The 16,526-nt window shown below is 45.0% G+C and overlaps 1 protein-coding gene and 1 long non-coding RNA gene across 2 annotated transcripts; one reads left to right on the forward strand and one right to left on the reverse strand.

The window, feature by feature from the left end:
• The first annotated feature begins 6,288 nt into the window (after positions 1 to 6,288).
• On the forward strand, positions 6,289 to 9,022 carry LOC139836134 (uncharacterized). Its single transcript, XR_011752436.1, has 3 exons — positions 6,289 to 7,581; positions 7,739 to 8,127; positions 8,618 to 9,022. It is a non-coding gene; the product is annotated as an uncharacterized lncRNA (long non-coding RNA).
• Positions 9,023 to 12,061: 3,039 nt separating this feature from the next.
• On the reverse strand, positions 12,062 to 15,680 carry LOC139835747 (uncharacterized). The gene is made up of 3 exons (XM_071825610.1): positions 15,596 to 15,680; positions 13,291 to 15,542; positions 12,062 to 13,177 (listed from the first exon to the last, which is right to left on the reverse strand). The coding sequence occupies exons 1-3, from the start codon at positions 15,678 to 15,680 to the stop codon at positions 12,062 to 12,064; spliced, it is 3,453 nt and encodes a 1,150-aa protein (XP_071681711.1).
• Between the last annotated feature and the right edge of the window lie 846 nt (positions 15,681 to 16,526).

Consider the following 16,526-nt stretch of genomic DNA (forward strand, 5'->3'; position numbering starts at 1 on the left):
TTTCTGTCACTTCGGGGCCTCGGGTTCCGGACAGCGACATGTGTATACAACTTGCAGGTAAGATCATAAAACAATGCATATCATGATGAAGCAATAACATGTTCAGATCTGAGATCATGGCACTCGGGCCCTAGTGACAAGCATTAAGCATAACAAGTTGCAACAATATCATCAAAGTACCAATTACGGACACTAGGCACTATGCCCTAACAATCTTATGCTATTACATGACCAATCTCATCCAATCCCTACCATCCCCTTCAGCCTACAGCGGGGGAATTACTCACACATGAATGGGGGAAGCATTGCTGGTCGATGGAGAGACGTCGGTGGTGATGATGGCGATGATCTCCTCCAATTCCCCGTCCCGGCGGAGTGCCAAAACTGAGTTTCTGGTCCCCGAGACGGAGTTTCGCGATGTGGCGGCGTTCTGGAGGGTTTCTGGCGACTTCGACTTTCTGGCTCGCGTTTTTAGATCGAACCCTTTAAGTAGTCCAGAGGAGGGCGTCGGAGGCCAGCCGAGGGGGCCACACGTTAGGGCGGCGCGCCCCCCTCCTGGGCCGCGCCGACCTAGTGTGTGGGGCCCTCGGGCCTCCACCTGGCTTGCCCTTCTGGCTCCGTGAGTCTTCTGGTAAAATAGGCCCTTTGGTATAAATTCCGAGGATTTTCCCGAAAGTTGAATTTCTGCACAAAAACAAGACACCAGAGCAATTCTGGTGAAAACAGCGTTAGTCCGTGTTAGTTGTATCCAAAATACACAAATTAGAGGCAAAACAATAGCAAAAGTGTTCGGGAAAGTAGATACGTTTTGGACGTATCAGGGTGTCGGCACACCATCCTCTATTTGGGGACGCTGCTCGCGCACCGACGCCTGCAAACCGACAGTCTCGATATATTTAGAAAATCAAGTTCAAATGTTAAAAACAATATTCATACGAAGTTTGAACGAAATTTGTACAAATTTAACGCGAATTCAAATTAAAAAAAAAACTAAAAAAAATCTAGCGGCGTTGGGAGTCAAGGGCGCTGAAATCCAGGTCGTCGTTGCTGGATAATCCGAAGGACAAGCTGGCACAAAAAAAAATCTAGTGTTCTGATTTGGCTAGGTCTCGTACATGCCAAGGTGGGCTTCGCGGAGGGCGTAAGCCATAGTTACACACAGGACCGCGACATGGATTGTAGTTGCCGTTCTCAGGTGCACGCGCAGGTTCCATTGCCTCTATGAACCATGACCCTTTCTATTTCTCACTCACTTTACTAAACAGATCTTAATAAAACAATCAATTCAGTTCACTTAATTCAAAGTGACTAATCATGTGTCCGCTGTGTATCATTGAAGTATTTTATGTACATGCAGGCTGAGAATAAAAGTAGAATGGAGAAACTGGTTGGATTCTACCTCCAATTTAAAAGGTGATCCATCGGAAAATCCACTTTGCCTTATAGTAACATATGCACCTATTGTGTGAAAATATATTTTTAAAGTGTCAAAAAATTCTGTAATAAAATTTTGCATGTACATCTAGACATTTAATGTTCGTACACAAGTTTCTAGAATTTTTTTTCCTGTGCCTCCTGTAAAAAGAAAAAATTTGATAGTACACCACGACCACGTACATGATATTTTTTTTGTCTTTTTTGTACATACCACATAAAATGTTGTTTTTTCACAAAAACTTATGTACGAAGATAAAATGTCACAATGTACACCATAAATATTTTTTTAGAACTTTTTAATATTTTAAAAATTGTTTTTTTAATTATTTTGCATAATTGGTGCAAATGCTCTCCTATGAGGCAAAACGCATCCTTCGTGACCGTGATCCGTCCCTCTTTGGTAAAGATAACCAAACATGAGATAGACTAGGAAGTTTGCGGCGCGGCGCACGCCGCGCCCGTGCTGTTTACGGTGTTGCAGGTGTAGTTTGTGTTTGACAACAATTCAGTTATATGCATGTTGGTGGTTTGTTAAATAGTTTGAGAAGGAGATGTAGATGGATCTGTTTAAGAAGAGAAGGGAAGCTAGATGAGTATAATGAAAGACGCTTAAATAGACGCTAAGTGAAAAAGAAGATGGGCTAGCAGCTAGCGTCATGTGTCTGGATCGGCGGGGCTTTCCTAGACTGGACCCGCCGACCGACAGACCTACACGAACAGTCGCTTCACACTTCACTTTCCCAGCTCACGGCATCCACTCTTAGCACTTCCCAAAGTCGTTCAGCAGCCGGCTCCCATCCACCGCGAGCTCAACCCGGCGGCGGTGTGCCCGTGATTTCATCTACGCCCGCATCGATTTCGGTTCCTGGAGGAGCCGAGACCGCCGGTGATGTCTCAATCTCGGCGCCACCATCTTCGGCTGCGTCGGGGCATGGTGACACGCGCCCACGCATCTCCTTGGAGACCCCTCGTCGACTCCAGACAAAAAGAACGGAGATGCAAATGACGCGGTGGTGCCAAGGTATGCAGTATGTTCGTCTTTCGAGCGGTACTGATATTCAATCTTCTTCATATGCGTTACCTGAATAGGTCAGCCTGGTCGGAGTGCTATGTCTTCTTGCTGCATGCTCATATTTGTTCCTTTTGTTTGCTCAAATCAACTGAAGCTTCATTTTGCTGGTACGCGCAGCCATAGGATTTTTCTTCTGATCAAGATCTATCTCCTTGGAGCACCGATTTTGTCAGTAAGCCTCTAGGTATGAAGGGGTAGAAAGGAGGTGCTCAGTGGCAAGCGATGGCTGCGGATAAGAAGGCATGGAAGTTCATTTAAGCTGGTAGACGGTAGACAAAGAGCAATGGAAGAGAAATTGAGGTGTTGTGCTACCAGCTGGTATGTTCCTCTTCTCTAAACCAGTGAAACTGAACTGTCATATTAGGCATACATTGTTTTCGTGAACCTCGTGCTTCTTCAGTCTTACTTTCCGATTAGCAGATCCTATTTCGCTTTTTCTGTCTGCAAAAATAAGTTGTAACTGAATAAGAAAACTAAGAATAAAATAGATGGACGCCATAACCCTTTATCACAACGGCTGATTGCAGAAGTTGTACAGAGAGAGGGGAAACAAAAGACAACCTTCAACGCATTCATTACATTTGTGAAGAGCAGTACAAATACACACAAAAAATCTACTTACTGTGCCATCATACAGAACCAGATGGTAGTAGCGAACACGTACTAATATGATGCATGCTAAATGATCCGCATTCATATTTGCAGCAGCCATAGACTGTACTTTGAACATCCAACACCTACTATTGTTACATGCAGAAAGCTATGCTAAGTTGCGTCGATATCTGCAGCAGCTGTGCATAGTAGTCTGAGTACTCAACACTTGCTGCTGTTATACGCAGATACCTAAAGTTCAGCTCCGTGAGCACTGCGCCACTGCCTCGTGCAAACTTTCAGAGTTTGATTCTCTGTTGTATATCTGCTCCTGCAGTAAAATTTGAACAGTAGGCCCCTATTTGTTCATACTAATGAATAACAGAATGAGTGTAGTGAATAATTTTTAAAACTTGTTGCAAAGGGGCCTAGGTAGAAGGTACAATATTTAGGAGTGTACCGAGCTGTGTGAATTAAATGCTGCTTCCTCCATCCATTAAAAAAATAAAGTCTATAAATCTGACATTCGTTTTTAGAGCATGGCTCTTGAATCCAGTGGCACTGCTGGCTGTTGCATTAGGATGCAGTACTCAACTGCAGCGGCTGTTAGGCCGAGCAACGATACATGAAGTTGCTGCAGTATGTGAGAACCAGCTGAAAGAAATAAAGAGCAGAACAATAGTATATCTAGGAAGCTGCTCTTCCATTAAGCGTTAAGCTGGATAGTTTTGGATTTCCGTCCGATTTACTCATATGACTGAAAATTGAGTACTATACATCTAAAACCGAAGTTCCTTGTGCATAGCGAAAGAGCTAAAAGGAAAGAGAGCACTCTCCTAGGCAACCACAACGCGACTGGATAACATGCTAAAATATTGGTTAGAATTCAGGAGTAATTCCACTTATATGTTAAATGAGCAAGCTCAGTCTGTAATACGGCAGAAAAGGTACTCGTTATACATGTAATGAAAGGGCGAGATTCAGTTAAGTAAATTTACAGCAGAGATAATTAACAATCACACTGAAATAAGCTGTATAGATAGAAATTACCTCAATACTAAAGTAATCAATATGACGGAGTCGTTGGACGGCTTTCTGTCAAAGCTGACCACAAATTCCGCTGCTGATAGTTTCTCTCTTGAGCAACAATAACAACAAACAACAACCAAGCCTTTCAGTCCCAAACAAGTTGGGGTAGGCTAGAGTTGAAACCCATAAGATCTCGAAGCCAAGTCATGGTTCCGGAACGTGGATAGCTAACTTCCACGCACCCCTGTCCATGGCTAAAACTTTGTCGATATTCCAAACCTTTAGGTCTCTCTTAACGGATTCCTCCCATGTCAAGTTTGGTCTACCACGACCCCTCTTAACATTCTCTTGAGCAACAATATATGATCAAAAATATTAATAGGATTCTTGTAACCTGTAAGCCAATAAATCACTCATGAGTGGAAACGCAAAATATGGTCCTCATTTGCTCGCAGATAAACAACATAAAAATAAGCTATAGGGAATTTTAATTTGGTGCCGCAGTCAAAAAGCTTATTAATTCTAACAGCAAAATGGAAAGACAACTGTGAGAGTGCCTAGTGAAATCTACACTACTTAAAAAGGAGAAACGTGTTCCGTATTCTGCCACCTCTCAATACGTCAACTGCTTTCGTCGTCCGCTTCGACCAACAGCCCACCTCGCTTCCTTCCGCAATCAGCGCACCGCGAAAAAAAAAATTGTTCACCAGAACTGCCCCTAACCCTAGGGCGCACTCCACTGTCGAAAAAATCCTTAGCGCACACAGCGCCCTATCGTCTCTCCCTTTCTTGACGACCCTCGTGCAGTCCCAGCTCCTCCTCCCATGTCGTGCGCCGCCGCTCCGAGACCCCTCCTTTCCAGTGCTCGCCGACGACCCCTCCTGCGCAAACCTCCTTTCGCCGTTCCCCATCCTCGGGACCACTTCCTGCCTCCTCCGCGCCGCCGCTGACGCGCCGTGCTCTTCACAGTCCGCATCTCGCCGGCGGCCGTTAGAACACCTCCAGGGAGTTCCGCGACTCGGCTCCATTCCCCGGGACTCCCGGTGGCGCTGCCGCGGACGAGGCCAAGGAGGTTGACTTTGCTTACGCTGACGGCCGTGGCGGTGCGCTGGTGCCATGAGGACGATGGTCGTGCCGGCTCCGTCCTCCTGGTTCTCGCTTCCCTCCTCGGCCTGTGCGAGATTGCCAGCTCCATGTTGAGGAAGAAGCAGCTCCCATATTGGTGAATTAATCATTGGAAGCCAAAGGGAGGAGCCTCCGCTTATCTTTTGGTAACATCAGCTCTCTCACTCCGAGTCTCATATTGGTGTGCTCTTATTGCAGAGTCCGTTAACATTTTTCAAGGAAGTTATAACACAATTGTTTCTCTTTAGAGGTTAAGTTAACTTTTTCTGTGCAAAACATATGTTAAGTTAACTTCAGAGAGTCGTCAAGGTCAGGGACAAAACCATCTTCTTCAGTCGCAAGTAAGCACACATTTCTTGTTTTTAAGGAAATTTTGTAATGTTCCGTTGATCAGCTGTTTACCAACTAGGATGCTTTCCTATTCTGTATTTAGTGGGTTGTCTGGTTCGGGCATAGTCCGATGGAGCCTCCAGTTTGGAGCTTGTTGCAATTATCCAATGGCTTGCTTGTTCTAAATCCAATGGAGCCTCAGGTTTGGAGCTTGTTGGCAATTCTCCAATGACTTGCTTGTTCTAAATCCAAACAGCGCTATGGAGAGACCCCTTGATAGGTTTGAGTTTCCGAATCAGAGGAAAGCAATGTCCCGACATTATGAGATGTTACAAATGGGGCTGCTGATTTCAGTATTTCTCTTCTTCGTGTTATTGCTATACTTAGAAGACAGTAGATAACTTTGGACCTAAATATAACATAAATTAATTTCTGACAACTTGCAAAGCTTGTACAGTGATGGTTACATACTGGTTAGTTGTGTTCTTGTTTCCTTCACATCGCTTCACTCTCTTCTATCTGTGCACTTCGTTTCAGGATAAGTATACACATAGCATGCTGTCAGGTCATATTCACCATTCACCAATGAATCAAACATTGACTGTTAGAAGAATATGCATCAGCAAGCTGTTGACTCAAAAGTTGGACGGCTTCACAACTTTATTTAGTGTTAAAAAGTCCCTATTCAGGTATTTTGCAAACTATCTTCTTTTAAGTTTCTGATCAACCCTTTTGTGTTAAAATAATCTGTTAAGTTTCTGATCAATCCTTTGAGTATTCATAATAATAAAAAAGAACTGTAGAATTTATTTTTTGTGTCTCATAATTGGAATGGTATTTAGATATTAGTCTCTTATCGGATCACCTAGATTTTTTTTTCAGTCTTCTACTTTCATGTCATGCAGAACATCACATCTTGCTTACTGAACATTACCTAATGACTTGCCGTTTTTGATAAACTGTTGTTTTTTTGGTATAAGATAAGATTGTATTGCTCCCATTCCTTGCATCAATGTTGCAGACAACCCTGAATTATTGCACCATTCAGAATACAAGACTGAACTCATGATCCAATCTTGTTACCCAAACTGCGCTCATGGTTAGCTGCCACATTATACAATTGTTTGTATTTTTTATTGTGTAATCTGACTGTTTTTTTTCCTGACTTTAAGCCTTTTCCTACCAAATGCAGTACTACAATTTATTTTTAGTGTTCACTACATTTTTGAAAAAGAAGAAGGAGAAAGTTATGCTTCTCCAAAATTCAAGCAATAATCGGTTGCATGCTTATCCATTAAAAAAGAGAGCACACAACAAGTACATGCCTTGAGAGCTATTCCCAAACATGGCATCCCTGGTGTGTTCTCTTTTAATGACCAGGTCAGGCTATATGTGATGCATTATGTAAGTGCGGGAATACTAGAGAGGCATATCATCTTTCTATGAAAATGGTTGATCCAGACCATATCAGAGATCTCGTGACAATTAGCATACTTGTCACTCACCTGACTAAGCATGGTAAGTGTTTCATTGTCTATTATATAATTTGTATCACAACAGATGATATATATCGACCGTTTAACGTCTGTGCCTCATACGAAGTACATAAACCAGTTTACCATATTTCCTGTACAATAAGTTTGTTAAACCAATTTTGTTGTTGTGTACATACATAGCGAAATTACTCCTGGGATTTCTTGCTGAGTTAGAGAACATAAGTTAAGCTTGATACCATCATGTATAATATTACTATCAAGTCTGATTCTTATGATTTCGTGTTTCTGCATAATTCGGAGCAAACGGGTGCACATGTCATTGAGAAATGTGCTTCGATTAGTCGCATGAATAAAATCTCCTTTTTATTTCTTCCCCACTTCTCTAGCAGGAAGTATATTCACTTTTCATTGTTTTCTATTCATGGCCTCAAGATCTAGCTGCTGATGGTTGGGAAGCACCACAAAAGGCTGCAGGTTGTGTCAATGATACATATAATAAAGGTAACTTCTTCCGCATTGATAATTTGGAATTGTGCTGTTGCTGCTGGATGTTAGGAAGCACAATGTAGGTTGCAGGCTGTATGCTCCATGAAAACTACAGATCTAAGCGAAGATGTAACTTATCTCTCAAATATTGAGTTTATTATGAATTGTGCAGACACTGCTGATGGCGGGGAAGCACATGGATGACTCGGGCTATTGGAATGCTACAAGACAACTACTGTAGTTCATCGTGAAGATAACTCGTCTTCGTGGCATTGATTTTGTTAGGGGTTTTGCAGCTGCAGGCCTGTAGCAATTATGATTGAGCATTCTGGCTGTGTATTTCAACATTTAGTAGTAGTATCGGACAATGCAAAGAGGTCAAGTATGATTTCAAAAGTGTGTTGATTAACAGGTACATAGATTCACCTTGTCGCTGCCTTCACCAGTGGAGTAGCCTTCTAGGAAGTACCACATAAAGTGCATATTGGATTTTTTACTGTGCAATCATTGAGGAGAACTACCACATAAAGTGCATATTGGATCTTCAATGATATTATAGAGGTTAGTCTGAACCATGTGTAGTTGCTAACCATGTGTAAAATAAATTCTTATGTTAAGAATTGCTCATAAAGTGGAAACCCTTCTAGAGCCCACTATTCTTGCAATTGTTATGTCATTTATAAGTTAATACCTGGTCTCTCCACTCTTAAACAAGTTCAGATGTTCAGTTCAGGATGCAAAATCTTTTGTTCACATTATTTAATCGTCTAGCTCTACTCTAAACTTTACAGTAGTCTAGATACAGATCCAGTACAGTTGTATTTGCATAGAAAACTACAAAAAAAAACAATTCTCTCGAGAAGGATGATTATTACTTATGGGCTGAATTAGAGCAAGTGAGTACACGGTTTGATGCTTTTATTGAGCATTGACATATATTTTCTCCTTGTTATGCATATAGTTGACCTAAATATCATGAAATGAAAACTTTCTGCAGAAATTAACAGTTCGCTTTGTTGTGTCTACTGATTTTTTGCATATTGTTCTTTAGGTCATGGTGAATTACTGGATAGAGAGGTGGGAGCGAGCACCAGATCTATGTTCTCGAACAGAGGACGGCCACGGGCCTATTAGGTGTGGTCTCTGAAGGCCGCCGAACACGAAACTGCGGTGGTCCTCACATGGGTGATGGAGAGGCAGGGGAGGGACCAGTCTCCGCTTGGGATTCTCCAGAGATTGGTGGAGCTCGATAAAGGGGGTGAGCTCGAGAGAGCAAGGAGGCGGTCGGCTTTACCTCATTCATGTTCCTTTTCTGCAAATGGTTTCCGGAAACAAAGTGTTAGGATTTCCTTTTCTGCAAAGAGTGAGGAACCCCTTTTGTATGTATGACACTACGATCCAGGGTTGTCTCTGAATATTTATCAATATCAAAGTGTTGTTCGGATTAAACAGAAAAGTAGTATTTTTCAGTTGTACATGTGTTTGCAACACCCATATTTTGTGAGACAATAATGCATCTCAAAGGAGAGGTTGTCGAGTTCACGATTATGATGGCCTGGAACTAGACGTGTGACTTACCGCGGAAGAGAAAACCTCAAACTTGGAACAACGAGATGCTCAACAATGTTGTCTTGTTAATGAATTATATAAGTGCATTGGAAAATGAAATTGTAGATGCTCAACAATGTTGTCTTGTTAATAAATTATTATATAAGTGCATTGGAAAATGAAATTTGAGGACCGTGGCAACGCACGGGCAGTTGTACTATTTGAAAGAATAACTGTAAAAAAGATACCAACTGCTATGTAATAGTGTATTAAGAGAGGCTCGGAGAGTGGTATCACAACCAAAAAGTAGTGCATAATTTTACATACAAAATATATCAACTGATACACCAACATGATATGTACAAATGATGGGTTGCAAATAACAAACACGAAACAACAGTAAGGCGCATTTTTAAGCCTTTCTTTGATGTTACTCTCAAAGAAGCAACATTTTACTGCCAAAGACAAAATACCAAGTTTCGGCAAGTATACACCAGCCTTGTCAGCCTTATGTCCCTGACTTGGCCTTATATATAGTTTTCGGCAAAGTGTTGCCACCAATTATATAGATTTCGCCAAAAAACTATCAATTGGACCATACAGAAACATATGTGCCTGTGAGTGCATAACTGCATAAGTCTATATCCTAAATCTTTAAAAGATGAAGTTCAACAAATATAGATAGCATACCTCACTTGAAGGTACCTTCAAGATTTTACGCAGTGCTGGGTTTTGCAATTTTTGAAGCAGGATACCCTGGCAAGGAAATCCTGAACAGGTAAAAAAGAAAGTGCAGATCTAATATCCACTTGAAATAGCTGGCTAGCTGGCCATGCAAAACAATTTTGAAAGCAAATAAACAGACCAATGAGTTATATGTCAGTAGATAATATAGCTGATGCACCGCTCTTGTAAAACCAATCCGGCAGTCCTCCACCATGTCGTGTGATTTATAAATTAGTTACCACCCATTGTTTCATGTATCGACCAAAACAGTCGATGAAACTAATGTAGATGTCTGATCCTGAACTGCAAATGGCCAAAGTTGAGTAAATCGTGAGAAAAATATTGGCTTATTTGGAATGTATATTCATAGTGCAAACGGGGTAAGTAACATAACGGTGCTCAGAAACACCTTTTGCAACAATTTCGTTTTCGTATAGGCTATTTGTGATATATGCAATCTGTAAGCAACATAGCATGGTTAGTTTCGAACTAAAAAGACAACATAGTCAACTTGACTGCAGGTCTACAATTTATCTTTTTGTGCAACTGCAAATTAGTGCACATCTATGAAATGAACAAATATGTGAACTCATGTACGTTTTTATAACCTTAACTAACTAAACTGCATGTCACTACTGAATTGAAAATTTCTGCTCATTTAATATCATTAGGCAACAAAGTTTTTTTAATGCAGTAAGTCAGCAAGTTGACTTTGCTCCCAAAATAACACTATGCTCCCTTCAAACCGTGTTCTGCATGAAGAACCTAAATTAAGGTGATATCCTTGTTGGCCTGTTAACCTGAAACTTGTCCCTCGTGCCTACTCCTTCAGTCACAATGTCATCAAACAACCACGCAACATCATCATGCTATAAAAAATTATGGATTCTTTCCGACCGTAGCACAAACCTCATCCTACGGAATCAGATGCCATGCTTAGGAAAGGCAAAGTGTACTTACCATGTAAGCCAGGATATGTCCAAGGAGGCGGTTGTGGAGCGTGGAGGATCTTTCTCGTGTCCCGGGCTCCTGGCTACCGATCCCCATCAACACGAACAGATCGCATTCCAGATGAAGCCAGGGTGGCGTCAGGAGGGTCGGGCGCCCATCACCGCGGATAGCATGATCTGGCCCTCCAGCACGTGGAACTGCCGACCCCATCCTAGCGAGCAGCTTGCCCTCTAGAAGGAGCAAGGGCTACAATGAAAGCCCACCCTTAGAGCGGAGGAGGCAGGCCGGGCCGAACCACTGAAGAGTGGCGTAGGCGCCGTCCCGCGACGGGTGCCGGTCGACGCGGACATCGTCGACCATGGCGACTGCATCTTGCCATCAGCATGCCCCGGCCAAGCTCCGGCGACCTAGGCGTGGGACACCGTTCCTCGCCGCCTCTGCGTCGCTGCCCAAGCACCGCCACCTGCCGCACCATACATCCTTGGCTGGTCGTGCCTCCACTGGAAGCGGACCATCGTGAGCTTCGTCTCCGGCCGTGGAGATTGATCCTCCTAGCGGATTGGTTTCTTTTTGGAGGAAAAGATCGAGGAGGCGATGTACTTCCTTGGTTGTCGTGACAATCCAGAACCGCTTTGACCAACTGATGTCTCTAGATGGGTCGGTTTACAAAACGGTGAGGAGTGAAAGGTGGACACGTAACAACTAACAAGGTACGTGTCAATGAGATAAGTCAAGTACCCATAGAACCGGAGATTGAAGGTAAACAGCACGTAGGAAATAGAAAGGAACCGTCCAGTAAGGAAAGGATAACCGGCTGGCTGCCGGTAAATCAGAATTATATGAAGTAAAAATAAGGAAGGAAAGAAAAACGGACTCCCGCATGTGCAGGGATGTTTGCCCGTGAACAGTGTAAAAATCTGACGTGTTTAACGCTGATTAGATGAATCAGGGGATGAAGCAGTTGCCAAAACGCTACCATCACGGCAAAAAGGGTCAGCTTTGATATAGTTAATAATTAGGCTGTTAGCACCTACACGGTACAACAATGCATCACTTTATTTGAATCGTTTATATCCTTCCACAAATTAGGGTCTTCCCATGGTAATCATAGTTTTTCGAGATATTCCCGCCGCAACGTGCGGGGTATCATCTAGTACTATAAGTGGACATGGAACAAGGCATTTTTTTTTTGAGGGAAAGAGCGGCTCTTTATTCATTAATCAGAACCGGAATACAAAGACCTCCAGGAGGCTGAAGTAGCCAAACCTGTCTACCAACTGTCTACCAACTGTGCTAGAAACAAAACTACGAGCCAAACCTGTCTACCAACTGTGCTAGAAACAAAACTACGAGCCACTCTATGAGCTTCAGAATTAGAAGCCCTATTTTCAAGTCTAAAACGAACATCGGAGAAGCTAACAGCCTTCGCCTTGATCTCGCTTGTCACCATACTGTAGCTGCCACCAAAGTCGCCCACAATGTTGTTAACGACTTGGAGACAGTCTGACGCCACAACCATCTTCTGGATATTGAGATCCTCCGCCAGTGCCAGCGCCTCCCGGCAGGCCAGAGCCTCTAGGGTGGCCGGGTCAGAGATGCCCGCCACAACCAGGGAAGAGGCGCCCAGGAACACTCCACCTGCACTTCTGCATACCACTCCCAGAGCTCCGCCTCGTGTATTCTTCGCCACAGCAGCATCAACATTGAACTTTGCAAAGGCCTCTGGCGGTGCAATCCATCGAGGATGAGATGGTCTCACCCCTAGCGTGCCCTTTGTTGCTGGGGGGTAGGCAATCGACAAATCTCGCATGTAATTCTCCACAAAACCATGGGTCGTTAGTGGGCTCTGGAACTCCCCATCGAAGATGATCTTCCTCCGAGCGAACCAGATTGCCCACAATGTGACCGCCATGATCGCGAACTCCTCCTTTGACAGTGTTTCCAACATGAGAAACAACCACTGCCTAGCATTTGGCTCAGCCGATCTCACCATATGCTCCAGCATATCTTCCTTTGCTAGAGCCCAAACACACCTGGCCACATTACACTCGATGAGAGAGTGCCGCCAAGAGTCTTGTGCCCCACACAACGAACATGCACTCGACGACGCCATGCAGCGCTTATTACGAACGTCACCCGTCGGAAGGGATTGGTGGGCCAACCTCCATAAGAAGATCCTGACTTTTGAAGGGACATGCACCTTCCACAGCCGCAGCCAGGCCTTCTCCTCCCTCGCGCCGTTCGATCCAGCTGGGCGCTCTTCGAGCCAATCCTCTCTCCTTTTCTTTGTCTGAACTAGGAGCCTGTACACTGACCGTACTGTTAAAACCCCCGTACTGTTAAAACCCCCGTTTTCTCGTAATGCCATGCCCACACGTCTTCCATCCTTCGAGTGCTCAAAGGAATAGACCGTATGACCTCAATGTCCATTGGAAGGAAATGTTGTTTCAGCAGATCATGGTTCCATGTCGCCGATGTACTGTCAACAAACGAAGATACCAGCGGAGGCGGATCTCTCGTCAAACAGGCTGTGGGACGTAACATGAAATCACGAGGCAGCCAGTTATCATTCCAAGCGTTGGTTGACTCACCGGTGCCAATTCTCTTGATCAAACCCTGCTTCATCGTGTCCCGGCCCTCCACTAAAGCGCGCCACACCTGGGACGGCGACGAGCCGACTGTAGCATGCAGAAAGTCTGAGGACGGGAAATATACAGCCTTCAGGATCCTTGCGCTTAAGGACATAGGATTCTGTAGTATGCGCCACGCTTGACGCGCCAGCATCGCCAGGTTGAAGAGCTCCATATCCCGGAAGCCTAGTCCGTCAGAAAATTTCGGGGAACACATCGTCTCCCAGGAAACCCAAGCTGTTTTGCGCCGGCCATCCTTGCTTCCCCACCAGAAACTTCGCAACATCGCATTTATGGACTGGCAGAGACCCCGTGGTAACTTGAAGCAAGACATAGAGAAAACAGGAATGGCTTGTGCCACTGCCTTTATAAGGACTTCCTTTCCCCCTGAAGCCAGGAGTTGCTCTAGGTATCCTTGAACCTTTTTCCAAACAAGGTCCTTGAGGTACTTAAACACCCCAATTTTTGATTTGCCAACATCCGAGGGCATACCCAAATATTTCTCATTCAGCGTCTCATTGGGGACGTTCAGAGAGGCCTTAATGAGTTGCCTTGTATTTTCAGGACATCCTTTACTGAAAAACACCGAGGACTTGTCCAGATTCACACGCTGGCCTGATGCGTTGCAATAAGCATTCAACAGGTCAGAAACTTCCTTAGCTCCCTCTACACTGGCTTTGACAAACGGCAGGCTATCATCCGCGAAGAGGAGGTGGTTTACCGCAGGAGCTGTGGCTGCCACCTTGATTCCTTCTAGGTGCGGAGAAAGACGACTTTGTTTAAGGAGGCCTGAGAGGCCCTCTGCTGCAATCAAAAAGAGATAGGGGGATATCGGGTCACCTTGGCGAAGACCTCTCGAAGGCTTGAAGGGTTCCAGAGGTGTACCATAAAGAACCGAGAATGAAACCGAGGACACTAGGCTCATAACCAAGTTCACCCACCGGGTATGAAAACCCATGCGAAGCATGATGGCTCGTAGATAGCTCCATTCGACCCGATCATACGCCTTCTGCATGTCCAGTTTGAGGGCACAATGTCGATGTTTCTTGGCATCGTTCCTCTTCATAAAATGCAGGCACTCATACGCCGTGATTATGTTGTCCGTGATTAACCTACCAGGGACAAACGCCGACTGCTCCTCTAAAATAATTTCCGGGAGAATAAGTTTCAACCTGTTTGCAAGGACCTTTGATGCAATCTTGTAGATTACATTACACAAGCTTATTGGGCGGAACTGTCCCAACTCTTCTGGGCTTGCAACTTTCGGTATCAGGACTACAAAAGTTTGATTTATGCCGGCTGGGCTATCCTCACCCCTCAGGATGCGTAACACAGCCATTGTAACCTCATCTCCACATAAGTCCCAGTGCTTTTGGAAGAAGTGGGCAGGGAACCCATCCGGCCCCGGGGCTTTCAGAGGGTACATCTGGAAGAGGGCTTGTTTAACCTCTGTGTCATCAAAAGGTTGGATTAGCCTCTCATTCATCTCCTGGGTCACCGTAGCAGGGACAGCGTTGAGGACTTCGTCCATGCCAAAAGTGCCCTCGGTAGAATATAGATTCTTGTAGAATTCTCTTGCCATACTACTCATTTCTTGCACATCCTCAGACAGAGACCCATTGGCTCTCCTGAGCTTGGCAATACGGTTCCTCTTCTTTCTCTTACTCGCTCGAAGGTGGAAAAACCGAGTATTTCGGTCCCCTTCAGCAAGCCATTGGATACGCGCTCTCTGGCGCCACATCACCTCCTCCCTGTGATTTAGCTCCATAAGCCTTTCAACAATCTTCAGTTCTTCGTGTGATGGTCCGAGGCGATCAGGCTGGCCACGGAGTACCTCCAGCCGATTCCTCAGCTCCCTCGTCTCACGCCGAACACTTCCAAAAGTGTCCCGGCCCCAAGTAGTAAGATCACCAGAGATGTCTCTCAGCTTGTTTTCAAGTTCGTGCATAGAAAAACACGTATTTCCCTTCCATTTTTGCTCCATTAGAGAACCAAACTCAGAATGTGACTCCCACATGGTCTCATATCTGAACAGGCGCGGGGTTTTTTCCCTCACAGCAGGCTCAAATCGCAGCAGAATCGGCGAATGATCGGAAGCCGCCGCCGTGAGATGCTCCAACACTGCAAGCGGGAAACGCGCACACCAGCCCGGCGTCGCCAAAGCCCTGTCCAACCTGACTTGGCAATAAGTGCCAAGTAAGTGCCACCAGCAACCTTCTTTTCAAAAGTCCATGGGTTCCCCGTAAAGCCCAGGTCCATCAGCTCACACATCAACGGTCTCCCTGAATGCCTGAATTTGAGCATTACATCGCTCATGGACACCCATATGTTCCTCCCTATGGAGTACTTCGTTAAAGTCCCCGATACAAAGCCACGGCAACGGCGATGATGCCTTGATAAATTTGAGCATATCCCACGCTTTGTGGCGATCATTGACTTTAGCCTCTCCGTACACACAAGTGAGCCGCCATGGGTCCATATCACTAGGCGACACGACAACATCAATATGGTACTGAGAGTAAGGTAAAACATCAATCTTTATTTCGTTGTTCCAGAAAATACCAAGGCCGCCACTTCGGCCTTGACTGCTAACAGCGAAAGCATTATCATAACCTAAGGTAGAAGCAAGAATCTCCACCCTACTCTTATGGATTTGGGTCTCCACTACACAGAGTATGGACGGGGCAAACTCCTTCGCGAAATCGCGAAGTTCTTGAACTGTCGCGTCGTTGCCAAGTCCGCGATAGTTCCAGAGATACACACTCATTGATCCCGGCGGAGCTCCCCACTGGAGCCCGCCGATCCTGCATTCTTGTCCTTCTTGGGGGTGCCACTCTTCCTGGATCTTTTCTGTTCCCTCGCTGATGGAGGCGGAGGGGGTGTACCCGAGCGAGGTACATACGCTGGGGAGGCTTGACCCCCTCCGAAGTCCAATTTCTTCTTGGCCGCTTCATGCCCTGTCGGCTCCACCACTCCCGGTGCTTTCCACTCCAACATCAAAGGAGGGTTTTGCGACGTATTGTCCTTCGCCGGGCTGGCCTCCGACAGAGAGGCCTCGTCGGAGGAGCGCTTCCTGGTGTCAAGCAGCAGACCCCCAGGGGAACT

Source organism: Lolium perenne, chromosome 2 (assembly GCF_019359855.2).
Source record: "Lolium perenne isolate Kyuss_39 chromosome 2, Kyuss_2.0, whole genome shotgun sequence".
Lineage (NCBI taxonomy): Eukaryota > Viridiplantae > Streptophyta > Magnoliopsida > Poales > Poaceae > Lolium > Lolium perenne.

What these genes read in the sequence shown, in the direction of transcription:
- LOC139835747 (XM_071825610.1), bottom strand. Translation starts at nt 15,680, where the DNA reads ATGGACCTGGGCTTTACGGGGAACCCATGGACTTTTGAAAAGAAGGTT. An exon ending in GGCACTTATTGCCAAGTCAG is followed by an intron (nt 15,543 to 15,595) that starts GTTGGACAGGGC and finishes TCCCGCTTGCAG; the next exon opens with TGTTGGAGCATCTCACGGCG. An exon ending in CGAGAGATCCGCCTCCGCTG is followed by an intron (nt 13,178 to 13,290) that starts GTATCTTCGTTT and finishes GAGCACTCGAAG; the next exon opens with GATGGAAGACGTGTGGGCAT.